The 13,029-nt window shown below is 39.5% G+C and overlaps 1 protein-coding gene across 3 annotated transcripts in view; it reads left to right on the plus strand.

The window, feature by feature from the left end:
- LOC125029652 (juvenile hormone esterase-like) overlaps nt 1-12,715 on the plus strand; it is a 13,851-nt gene extending 1,136 nt beyond the window's left edge. For 2 of the 3 annotated variants that reach the window (XM_047619663.1, XM_047619662.1), the window contains exons 2-12: nt 2,411-2,606; nt 3,419-3,583; nt 3,962-4,106; nt 5,883-6,068; nt 6,243-6,436; nt 6,562-6,712; nt 7,109-7,287; nt 7,560-7,710; nt 11,086-11,242; nt 11,373-11,487; nt 11,676-12,715. In XM_047619663.1, the coding sequence (XP_047475619.1) occupies nt 2,415-2,606; nt 3,419-3,583; nt 3,962-4,106; nt 5,883-6,068; nt 6,243-6,436; nt 6,562-6,712; nt 7,109-7,287; nt 7,560-7,710; nt 11,086-11,242; nt 11,373-11,487; nt 11,676-11,786 (1,746 nt within the window). In that variant the 5' untranslated portion in view covers nt 2,411-2,414 and the 3' untranslated portion in view covers nt 11,787-12,715. Of the gene's footprint in view, nt 1-2,410; nt 2,607-3,418; nt 3,584-3,961; nt 4,107-5,882; nt 6,069-6,242; nt 6,437-6,561; nt 6,713-7,108; nt 7,288-7,559; nt 7,711-11,085; nt 11,243-11,372; nt 11,488-11,635 lie in introns of all 3 variants that reach the window. The other variant, XM_047619664.1, reaches the window with a different exon arrangement.
- Nucleotides 12,716-13,029: the final 314 nt, after the last annotated feature.

Below are 13,029 nucleotides of genomic sequence, written 5' to 3' on the forward strand. Positions count from 1 at the left end.
GTATATATATGTGTGTGTGTATATATATACATATATATATAAATATATACATATATATATATATATATATATATATTTGTGTGTGTGTGTGTGTGTGTCTGTATATGGAAATATATATATATATATATATATATATATATATATATATATATATATTTATATATATATGTTTAAATATATGCATGTGTGTATGTACACACACACACATACAAGTATATGTGTGCATGTGTGTATACCTGTGTATATATACATACATATATGTGTGTATGTGTGTGTGTGTGTGTGTGTGTGTGTGTGTGTGTGTGTGTGTGTGTATGCGTTCATGTCCACATATATAATACATATATACATATATATACATGTATATGTATGTATGTGTGTGTGTATATATATATATATATATATATATATGTATATATATATAGATGCGTGTGTGTGTGTGTGTGTGTGTGTGTGTGTGTGTGTGTGTGTGTGTGTGTGTGTGTGTGTGTGTGTATATATGCGTTCATGTGGACATATATAATACATATATACCTATATATGTATATGTATGTATGTATATATATATATATATATATATATAGATGCGTGTGTGTGTGTGTGTGTGTGTGTGTGTGTGTGTGTGTGTGTGTGTGTGTGTGTGTGTGTGTGTGCGTGTGTGTGTGTGTGTGCGCACACACACTACATATATTATGTAATAATAAGTTATATAATCCTGACGTTGTGAAATTTTGTTATAATTCATCACACGATCTCTGTCAGAACATGCTTCTATCGGCAACAACACACAGTTTTCTTGCTAGCGTCGGAATGTAATTGGTTGATCGTGTTTCCCTCTTTTAAATTCTATGCGCTAATTGGTTACGGTCAAGAATCATAGATACAGTACCTTTTCGGCGCCGCAGGCTAATATTTCAGTCGCTGGTTATCGCCCATACATTTTGCAGAGCGGTTCAGGGATTAAGCTTTTTATTATAGAAAATAAGTTAGTGAAACCTAGCCCTGGTGTCTACGTTTGCAAGGAGACATGTGACTGGCTCACGTGAATGTAGCGAATACTAGGTTTCCCATATTAATTGTGGTAAACCAATTTTCCAACTAGTTTTATGCATTAAGACAGTCACTTGATCATAAATGGTTTGTAATGTTCTGTGTAAAAGACAAACGTAATGTAAATCTGATGTTTCCGTATTGTGACATACTCGTTTACAAGGGTATTTATATTTATAGCACGTATATGGCGTATTATTTTAAAGATTGTGATTATTTTATTATATCAACATTGAAGGACTATGGTGGTTTTGTATCCCCTTTTAATGATATGATCGTCTTACTGATTATATGTAATAAAAGTACAGACTGGAGTACTTCCTTATCTATTTATCAAGAAGTGACTGCCCAAGAGCGGAGAAATACCAGGAAATTATGGTTACAGATAAATGTATTTGAAATTCTAGAGCTGGCGACAGTTATTAACAGCCTATCGCCCATGTCCCTAGAAGCAGCATCTATTTCGTCCACATATCCCAGCGTGCGCATAAATTTCCAAAAAGTTAAAGATCAGATGCCTAGACCTGCGTTAACTTCAACAGAGACTTCAATGCTTACCAACTTGTACCGAGATGCTTCAGCCATATCCTCTGTAATTGAGATTTCTTTATGCTTCAGTAATGCATATGGCCTACGTCACATTATCGGTGCCCCCTCCCCCCACCCCCCCAATCACAGCGACAATGGAGCAGAATGGTCATTGGAAGCCATCCTAATTACACCATGTATAGGTGAAGGGGATTCCACGGGACTGCTAGGGTATGCGTCTGATTACGTAAGACTCCCATGTTCAGTCCAGTCACGATCTACCGGCCCCTATTGCATGCACTTTTTTATTTGAAATTGATAAAGGAGCAAGATATTTTTATTCACAGGGCATTCACTGAAGTCTCATTGTTTACTCTTATGCGGACATTATTATCACGTTTGAACGATTGTTTTGAATCACTCGCGCGCGCACGCACAGAACATCAGGGATTGTATGACTTTGTATATTTTGGTCAAACCGTAACGTTTCGCGTATTATCACGTGTTCAAAGCTATTATCACAAAATATAATTTCTCTTCGTAAAGAATCCTCGGTTAACAAGCTCTGTCAAGGAAGGCAATCCTTCCCGTCTTGGCCGAGATTAATCCGCTCTAATTTGCTATGTGGGTGTTTATTATTAATTATCACTTGACGAACTGTCAAGAATCCATGACCATGAATCGAAGCACTTGTTGTCTCTATCTGTTTGTTTATGTGGTTATTTATTTTTTTATTTTTTTTATTTATTATTATTATTATTATTATTATTATTATTATTATTATTGACAAGCTACGTAATCCGCATTATCTTTGACTTGATTTCCTCTGCAGCAAAATGTTCGCCGTCCTTGTAACGTTCGCGGTTCTGGCGCCGACGGCCCTGGCAGGTCGTGACGCCGCGCCCATGGTCCAGGTGGCGGAAGGGCGTGTGTCGGGCGTGACGGAGACCTCCACGAAGGGCAGGGCCTTCCACTCCTACTACGGCGTCCCCTTCGCCAAGCCTCCTGTGGGAAGACTAAGGCTTAAGGTTGGTGTAGAAAGAGAGAGATTCCCTCGACCGCATAAAAAGAAGGAAAAACATAAGCTTTTGCATTTGCGATTTTCTATAATTACTTTGAGTTTATTAATCTTCGGGCAATGACTTCTTTCATCCCGTTACTCAGATACACTCAAGGTTAGGCAAAGCTGCCTAAAAGGGGCGTGTGTATATATATATATATATATATATATATATATATATATATATATATATGTGTGTGTGTGTGTGTGTGTGTGTGTGTGTGTGTGTGTGTGTGTGTGTGTGTGTGTGTGTGTACACACACACACTACACATATTATGTAATAATAAGTTATATAACCCTGACGTTGGGTAACAAAATCTTTCTATTGGACATGTGATCTTTCCCTCACTTTCGTCTGATTGACTTACTAAACTAGTTTATTTACAGGTTTCCAGTACGTACCTAGTTCAAAGTATGTATGTATATATATATATATATATATATATATATATATATATATATATATATATATATATACACATATATATACATATATAAATATATATATGTATATATATTTATATGTATATATGACCGGCATAATCTTTACCTCTTTCTCTTTCTCCTCTTTCTTCGCCTTCTCGTTTGTTCTTTTCCTCTTCTCCCTTTTTTCTTCTGTGTCATGCTTTCCGATTTGTTCGTCGTTCTCCTCTTAGTGCCTAACATTGTCTTGTCAGATGTTGAAAAATCAAACGTTTAATAATTCATTCAGAATAATTCGAAGCCACTGAAACGAGAAGGAATGAGTTGATGAGATCCTCCGAATCCTCTCTCCCAGGACCCGTTGAAGGCAGAAGGGTGGGAGGGCGTGAGGGACGGGTCCAGGATGCCCTCGCCTTGCCTGCTCGTGCCCTTGGCTTATGCTGCCATGGGGGTGACTTTGGCCCCGGAAGACCTGCGTGGGAGCGAGGACTGCTTGTACCTCAACATCTTCACGCCGAAGGTAAGGCAGAATCCAGAACTTGGGTTGGTTTTAATGTTTGTGTCCAGTATCTTAGATTTTTTTTTTTTTTTCTTCTTCTCTGTTATCTATCTTTCTTGTATTTTTTAGTTCATTTCATTCTTTCCCCTTTTTTCCGTTCTCCCTATTATTTATTTTTGCGGTTATTTCTACATCTTTTGATTCTTATTCAATTTCAGTCTTTCCTCTTTTCTTCTTCCTACTATTTATCTATGCCATTACTCTTACGTTGTGATTTTTAATTCATTTCATTCTTTCCTTTTGGGTTTATTTTGTCTTCCTGTTATTTATCTTTGCGATTAGCATCACATATTTTCAATTCTTTTTTTTCTCTCTTTTTTTTTTTTTTTTTTTTGCCAGATGGAGACCTCAAAGAAACTCCCTGTGATGGTGTGGATCCACGGGGGAGCTTACCTGGCGGGGGGCGCTCACGAGTACCTGCCTCACGTCCTCATGAACCACGACATTGTGCTCGTAGTTTTACAATATAGAGTCGGTATCATGGGTAAGTGGTGACGAGATAACCGTTCATGTTGCGTTTTGTTGTGAATTACAAACTTCCTTAGAGAAGAGAAAAATGCAACATTGTGTGCTGTGCATAGTGTGCAAAAATATATATCTGGCTAATAAGAAGTACATATCTTTTCTCATATCACTGGAATTTTCTCATATCACCTGTCAACATCAGCAATTCCAGGCAAAGCGATAATGAAAATAGGAAATGCAGTATTATTTATTAATTCGGGGGCAACTCATTACATCATATATGCTTGGTCACGACAACATAGACATGATAAAACTTCATGTAAGGCAAGAATACAAGTCGACTCTGAAACTGTATGCATGTAATTCTTATGAGGAGAGGGACGATGTGCGTATATGGCTGCATGAGTGAGGGAAGTGGTGAATAGATGAGTTGAGTGAGTTCAATTATGAAATGAGTAAGTCAGACTATAGCACACGAGTAAACAACATGATACTGATGGCTAGTTATTAGTGGCACTAGTAAATAGATAAACTGAGAGTGAGAGTAAATAAGAAATAGAGTGGCATACGATTTGAAATAGATAAAGGAAGGGGAGGAGGAGAGGGAGGGCGGAGAGCGGAATTAAGGGAAGGAGGGGAAGAGGTATGAGCGAGAATGGGGCTTTGTAGCTATGTAAGCGAGGGCGGGAAAATGATAGTGTGCAAGAAAAATATATACCGATCTGACTGCACGAAAAGAACATTCATAATTATGGCAACATCAAATCAACTACTAAGTTCAATTAATAAATCGGTGACAAGTCTTTCATAGAACAGACAGAACTTGCAGAGCAATGCATGGTGCAAGCACATCGGGTTAGCAAACTGAGTATCCCATTCTGTAAGGAAATACCAGCATTAAGCTCACATAGTGTAAACACGAGCACTGGATCGCATCTGTACAATACGTGTGCATCTGAGCACGTGTAAGGCAAACATGCTACTTATATACTAATTATATGTCCAGAAACCCGTCGTTAGGATTGTCATCAAAGACCATGTAATAAAGATGAAATGAAGTTTGCGATTTACATTACATCTCCACGATTATCATGAAAAAGGAAAGAAATAGAGAATCATTAAGATGACACATAAACTGATGAATTATAATAACAAAAACCACGTACACCATGAAATTGTAGTAGCTGATATTGTAGAGGAGAGGTCGAGTGGGTTAGAATATATTTCGCAAGCTTGATAGAAATGACATGTGTCGTTGTTCACAAGATTGTCAGAGGTTTCTGGAATACATTGGTGGTTGACAGATATGCACGGTCTGGTTCGGTATGTTTATTGGAGATTGTGGGTTGATGGTAGCATAGTGGGGGTTGAAGATAGTAAGTGTTGTCATACAGAGCAGAGGTTGACAGGGCAAGGCAGGGGCCCTGGAGGGTGGCCTCAGGGAGGAGATAGTGTCTGAGTGATTCCATTGGTCAAGGTAACGGTCAAAGGTCATGAACAAAGAGGGCGTGGCTGGCAGCCCAATAGCGATGTCACGGGCACGTTCGCTATTATCGGTCATCTACAGTGGTTAGAGGGTGACATCGGAGGCATCTGGCCATTCTCATATATATTTCTTCTTCTTCTTCTTCTTCTTCTTCTTCTTCTTCTTCTTCTTCTTCTTCTTCTTCTTCTTCTTCTTCTTCTTCTTCTTCTTCTTCTTCTTCTTTTCTTTTACTGAGTTATTTTCTTGATTCCATCACTTGTTCACTCGACAGACTGTTTTATTTCGCATACTTTCAACTTTTCTTTCCAGGATTCCTGTCCACAGAGGATAAAGTGATTCCAGGGAACTTCGGGCTGAAGGACCAGACCCTCGCCCTCCGCTGGGTGCAGGACAACATCCACACCTTTGGAGGAGACGCCAACAGGGTCACCATCTTCGGGGAGAGTGCTGGGGGCGCCTCTGTACATTATCACATATTGTCACCCAAATCTAAAGGTGAGGTGAAAGAAAAGACGAAATCAGATACATACAGAAGTTCTTCATCTTTAAAGAAAAACTGAAAACTTTCACAACATTTGGCTGAGTGAGACTCCATTTATTAATCTAGTAAGCTACTGCACATATAGTGTTTGTCTTCAAGTTCACAAAGGTCATTTTATCCAACACTAGGTCTCTTCTCTCGTGCCATCATGCAGTCAGGGTCGGCCTTAGCGCCATGGGCATGCCACGAGCAACACAGACATGTGGCGGAGGAAGTTAGCAAAGCTGTTGGCTGCTCCAAAGCCTTCGGTCACAAAGATATTCTTGACTGTCTCCAGAAGGTAGATGGTCGCAGGCTGGCCGCAAGGTTCCAAGATTTCATGGTGAGTTTAGAACATTTTACAGGGAAATTTACCCGACCTTACATTGCAATTAGTAATTTACTCATTAAAGGCAATGACCTGTTTATAAAGTTCAAACTATTTTAATTTTTTAACCCCTTTTTCAGGAATGGTTCATCTTGCCTTCAGTTGCTTTGCCTCTTGTTGATGGGGACTTTATACCGGATCACCCCGCGCGTCTGATGTATGACGGAGACTTCAACCAAGTGGACCTCATGGCTGGAATCACAAGAGATGAAGGCGCTCTAGTAACAAATCGTTAGTAATCTTTTCGTAATACATGCTCTCTTAGAAAAAGATAAAAATGAATCCAAAAGCCAAAGAGAAAGGCATTGTTTGATTCAGTATTTGAGAATAGGAAATTTATCTAGATGTATACATCCACTTGTGTATTTTAAGAGCTCTACCAGAACTTCCCTGGTGGTAAGAATGCTGACGTTGCAGTGTATGTTCTTAAACCTTAGGAGTTAATGGCTATGGCAAAAACAAAAAAAAACGAAAAAAAAAGAGAAAAAAAAACGGAAGTGTTTTCTGAGAGAAGGAAGACCACTAGAAATTAGTTTACCAACGGTAGTTTTTACAAGGAAGATGAGAAAAAAATGTATAAAGATTATCTATTTCACTTAAGCTAATTAGTGGCCTCTTCATCCACAGCAATGCTAGCTCGAAAGGACCTCTTCCCTGCCTTACAAAACAACTTTTCCGTCTTCGGCCCAGTTAGCCTCATGGTCGGGCCTGAAGTTGGAGATGCTGTTGCCTTTAGCACCAAGGTCTACCAACGCTACCTTGGCAACTCAACTATCGATCATGACCACATAAAAGAGCTCACCAAGGCAAGCAACCATTTGTTTCTTATGACAAGGTCTGTTAATTTTTTTCCATTTCCAATGATGCTTAGTATGTTCCAGGCTACTTGTCTTGCAAGTGTTTCTTAAATACATGTTTTGTTTCAGTACGTGTACTTGCCATAAGTAAGCATGCCTTTTTTCATATTTCTTTCTTAATTATATCAATTACCATTTGTAATTTTCCATATAACCTATATGCTCTTATCCTAGGCTTTAAACACACAAAATAATATTCCTACAAACATTTTTATTCCCAGATGAACACAGACTACAGTTTTGCTGTACCGCATGACCTGACGACTCTCTACCACGCTCGGGTCCCAGGTCTTGCTACTTACCGCTACGAGCTCAAGCACCGATCCCAGCTGTCAATGGGAGATTTCTTCAACACTGACATAGGGCGTCACTGTGAGTTGTGTCTGAATAGCGTCATTTTTGAACTGTGTGATTTTCCTATTGCAGGGAGAAATCAGAGTTCCAGTGATGCCCCATTGTTATTATTTTTATCCTTATCTTCAATGAGCAACATGAATTTTAAATGAAAGCTACACAGAAAGACTGTCTGTATAGTACACTGACGTTGTTAAGTCCGTTGTTATAAGAAATATAAATTCTATAAGCAATGGGAGATTAAAGTAAAACAATATATATATACACATATATATATATATATATATATATATATCTTTTGTTGGAATTAGAAATGAAAAGTATGGATGTTTAAAGAGCAAATTTAAATTAGTAGTTTTTTTTTTTTCTGCCTCCATCATAATTATGAACTTGCAGGAGATACAGCTAGTATGTTAAATTAGTTAATTCTGAGATGGTCTTCATTATTTTCCATATGAATAATATAGAAAATAGGTAGATGGTGAACAAGTAGATAGGTAAGTAGATTGATTCATTAATTAGTCTAGTCTAGTAATGTATACAGCAGTCGTTGATTTTGAAGAGATAAAAATGTGTCATGTGAATGTTGAAGAGGCCGTTACCATCATGGGAAATTAGTTCTTGCATCCCAGATAGTAATATGTTGATGCATGCAAATTCTGGCAGTTGTAGATGTTTATAATGTTAATGACCATCATGCTCGTCACAGCACAGAGGAAGCTTTAATGGGATGGAGAATCTCTCTAGTCCTGTTGGAATATGAATACCACGAGATATGAACCACTGGCACTTTCTATGATTTTCTGTGAATGATTTCCAGTGTGTTCAAGATGCTGTTAATCACTTCATATCACGAATTCACCTTGCAGCAGAAGCATCAATTCCCAGAAGTAACGGGCAGTACCGTAGACTGATGAATGCCAATAAGCTGTCAGAGCAAGATAAGCTGCATTAAGGCAGTTCAAACGGCGCCCCAGCGATGTGACCTTGATCCATTGCAAAAAGACTTGAGCCAAGGCCAGGCAAGGGCTAAAGGAGGCTAGACAGATGTTGTGGGGACAGTATGCCTCCTCGATTAACTCTGGGACCCCTTTAGCATGGGTATGGGACAAGTTGCATAAGATCGCTGGAAAAAACACATCCATGTCACCACCTGCTCTCATAGATGGCATAATCCTCATGGACAAATCCATGACAGAGATCTCCTCCAGAGCATCTTACACTGCCGGATTCTCCATTCTTTGGGCTGAACAGCAACGACATCCAATGTCATTCTTTAGTAGGACTGTAGCAGAACTTCCATAAATTTGCCCTTTTTGCACATTCTGCTGTAGGACTGCCCCAAGAAGTGATGGTATTCCGTATGAAATGATATTGCACTTAACGGAGATCTCCCAGAAGTTCTCACTGGACCTATTCTTATAGGATCTTTAGGGTGGGCACATTGCCATCGACATGGAAAGAAGTTGTAATCATTCCTTTCCCTAAACCTGGCAAGGATTCTTCCATGTCAGGGAATTACAGACCAATTCTCTCACCCGCTGCATCTGCAAACTGATGGAGAAAAGGCTAAACTCCAGGTCGACATGGTTGCTAGAAAAGGGAAACATGCTGACCCCCTATCAATATGGGTATAGAAAATTGAGATCGACCACAGATGCACTTTTGAGGATGGAGACTTCTTTGACCTCGAAAAGGCTTATGATACTACTTGGAAGCATGGCATACTCATGAAGCTGCATGACAGTGTTACCTACCTTCATACAAAGCTTCCTTGCTGACAGGAAGTTTAGAGTTTGGGTGGGAAACAGTTTATCTATCATGGAGGCTTAGCTGGAAGGGGTCTCACAAGGGAGTGTCTTAAGTGTGACCCTGTTTGCCATTGCTATAAATGACATTGTAAAAGTCGTTCCAAGTCTCGTGTAGTTTGCATGTGGATGACTTCACATGATACTGCTATGGAGGAAGCTTACAGGATGTGCAAGGACACATGCAGACTGTAATAAATCAGGTTGTGCAGTGGGCAATCTACCATGGGTTCAAAGTTTCTCTTAGCAAGACCATGGCTATGCATTTCCACGTAAGAGGAAAGTTCCATCCTTCCCTCTACCTAGGAGCAGACCTGCTGCACCTTGTCCAAGAAGAGCAGTACTTGGATCTAATTTTTAACTCTAGGCTTACTTTGGTGACTCACAATAAACAATTAAAGGTGAAAGATACAAAAGCACTCAGTATTTTGTAGGTTCTTTCACACTTATCATGGGGTGCAGACCGCACAACACTGCAGCTTTACCGAGCACATATTCGTAGCAAACACGACTATGGATCTTCACCTGTGGAGTCCCTATATCCTGAGAGTGGAGAACCACCTGGGACTACATGAACCTGATTTACTACACAAGATTACAAAGGATTCTGGGATCTCCTACGTCCAGATTGGTTAGCTGATCCTAGAATAGGAAAATGAGAAGGTTCTTCCTGTTGGAACTCCCCAAGTCCTCCAATCAAGTCAAGCTGGATTTGGTTGGAATTGGGATGAGGAAGAGATCTAAAGTCAGGGAGAGATTTCTTCAACAGATACCAAGGATCAGATGCACTATATACAGATAGTTCGAAGTCTGAACATGGAGTAGGCTTTGCATCAGTGTGCAAGAGAAGACTGCAGTTGGCAGTCTTTCTCCAGTAACCTCAATCTTCACTGCAAAGTTGCATGCTATCCTTGCAGCAGTCAAGATGACTAGAGATCTTACAAACCATTCTTTTGTAATATATTGCGACTCTCGTAGTGCCTAGCAAGCAATCAGGAGCTTAAACTCATCACATCCAGTGGTGAGGAAGTTCAAGATTGCCTTACACTGATGTTAGCATGTAAAAAGATAACTGAGCACATGTTGGTATCAGTGGAAATGAGCGAACTGATCGGAAAGCCAAGGCAGCTGCCGCTCATCCCAGTGATGCTCGTTTTCCTCTCCTACACACTGACTTGAAACCTGGCATTTGGAGTTGTCTTTGCGATAAATGGAGGGAGCAATGGAGACATACCTTCAGAAACGAATTGTGAGAGATTAGAGATGACTTTGCAGTTGGGTGACCTTTAACGATAGCACATGTACAATGTTTAGCACATATACAATGAAAAATGTATTGGGGGGAGGATTGTGACATAAGTCTTATTAGACAAATATTTTAGATAAAATTTGATTGTGTATAATATTTATGTAATAATTTTATATACTTAAAGTATAATATTTAGTGTTTTTTATACATTTACTTGTAATGTTTTTACGTTTCAAGTATTTCAAAATTTCAATCCAAGAAGCTATTCGCCGCTAATGACCTTAGCTGTTGACGCGGCAGAGAATGTTAAATAATCAATCAATCAATCTTTCCCAGGGATTCCTCATGGGGACGACCTGTACTACCTGTTCGCCGGCGGGCCGCTCCTCAAGCCCAGCCGCCTGCCCGACCGCCTGCCCGACCTGCAGAGCCAAGACGACCTCCGCCTCAGGGACATCGTCACGACCATGTGGACGAACTTCGCTGCCACGGGGTAACTTTTTCGTGGATGTGCGTGGCTGTGTATCATACATATGCTTATACGTTTCCCTAATTAGTTCTTTCTTAACACACGTACACAGTCATGCTTTACCTCCCCCCCCCCCCTCCTTTCTCGCCCTCAGCAACCCCACCCCCGACGACGCCCTGGGCTTCAAGTGGGAAGCGGCGATCGAGGACGACCTCCGCTACCTCGCCCTCACGCCCTCGCCCGCCATGGAGGCCGACCAGCGACAGGAGGTGAGTGACTTGTACATAATGAACCAAAACCTCACGCTCTAAACGATCTATTTAGCCCTAACGTTCTGTAAACTATCTATTTACCTCTCCACCTGTCTAGACCTAAACATACAAAATAGACTTGTCTCTATAATCTTTTTCCTTCCAGTCCCTGTTTTAGCTCACCGTCGCCCATTTTGCATCTTCAGGTGCGTGATTTTTATGCTTCTCTGCCAACGAAGATGAATCAAATTTTCTATGCTGATCGTGGCATCTCCAAGGAAGAAATTTTGCGTCGCTCATGTCAGGAAGAACTGTAAATCCATTTTTAACTGCCACGTGCAATGCATCATGCCATTGTAATTATTGTAACGCTACAGTGCGTTTCTCATTTTGCAGTGTAAGTTATCTTTGTATTATATCTTGCAAATGGTTTGTAAGTCTGTGTGCTGGTAACTGATCTCTCTTTCTTTCTCTCTCTCTCTCTCTCTCTCTCTCTCTCTCTCTCTCTCTCTCTCTCTCTCTCTCTCTCTCTCTCTCTCTCTCTACATATATATATATATATATCTGTATGTCTGCCTGTCTGTCTGTCAATCTATCTATTTATCCTTATCTACCTATCTATCTATCTATCTATCTGTCTATACACCATTCTCCAGGAGGAGGTGGGGCTCTAGCACTCCAGTTCTGCCTCCACACACCAACTGAATCACCAGCGCGTGGTTTTCCTAATTAAACTCATACCATTTTCTTTCACCTTTTTTAGATTAATTGTTGTATTTATTGGTTCTACTTTTCCCACTTTTTTAAATCATGTATTTGATTTTCAATAGAATTCGTTTTGCTTCCCAAGGGCCACGGGGGAAGGCAACCTCCTTTTCTCTGTTTCTTTTTTTTAATTCTCTCTATCTCGCTCCATCTATCTGTAGCCCTCTCTCTCTCCCTCTCACTCTCTCTCTCACTCTCACTCTCACTCTCACTATCTCTCTCACTCTCACTTTCACTCTCACTCTCACTCTCACTCTCACTCTCTCTCTAGGTTTTCTGGATTTGTTAAAGGTTTAAATTTCAGTGTTCTATCCTCGTGTCCCCACTCTGAGGAAGCTTTATCTGTTACTTAACCCATTTCAAGAGTTAGTCGAGGAGTAAAATGTATTCTGTTTTGATTCTGTTTTGCTATTTATGCATTAAAGATCTGCACGTCAGACGTCTCTGCATCTCCAGGGAATGGAACAAATAAAAATATCAGTAGGAATTTTGTTTGTGTCACATCCCTCTCTTAAGCCTTAGAATTATAAAGGTAATGTTATATATATAAGCTTGCAAATGTTTGGCTGATTGTTGACTTGATATTCGAAGATATTATAGCATTTATATAAATACACACACACATATACACAAATATGTGTATGTATGTATATATACACATATATATATATATATATATATATATATGTATGTATGTTTATATATATATATGTATGTTTATATATATATATATATATATATATATACATATACATACACACACACATATATATACATATATATGTATAAATATGT

The sequence above is a fragment of the Penaeus chinensis genome, chromosome 10 (genome assembly GCF_019202785.1).
Source record: "Penaeus chinensis breed Huanghai No. 1 chromosome 10, ASM1920278v2, whole genome shotgun sequence".
Taxonomy (NCBI): domain Eukaryota; kingdom Metazoa; phylum Arthropoda; class Malacostraca; order Decapoda; family Penaeidae; genus Penaeus; species Penaeus chinensis.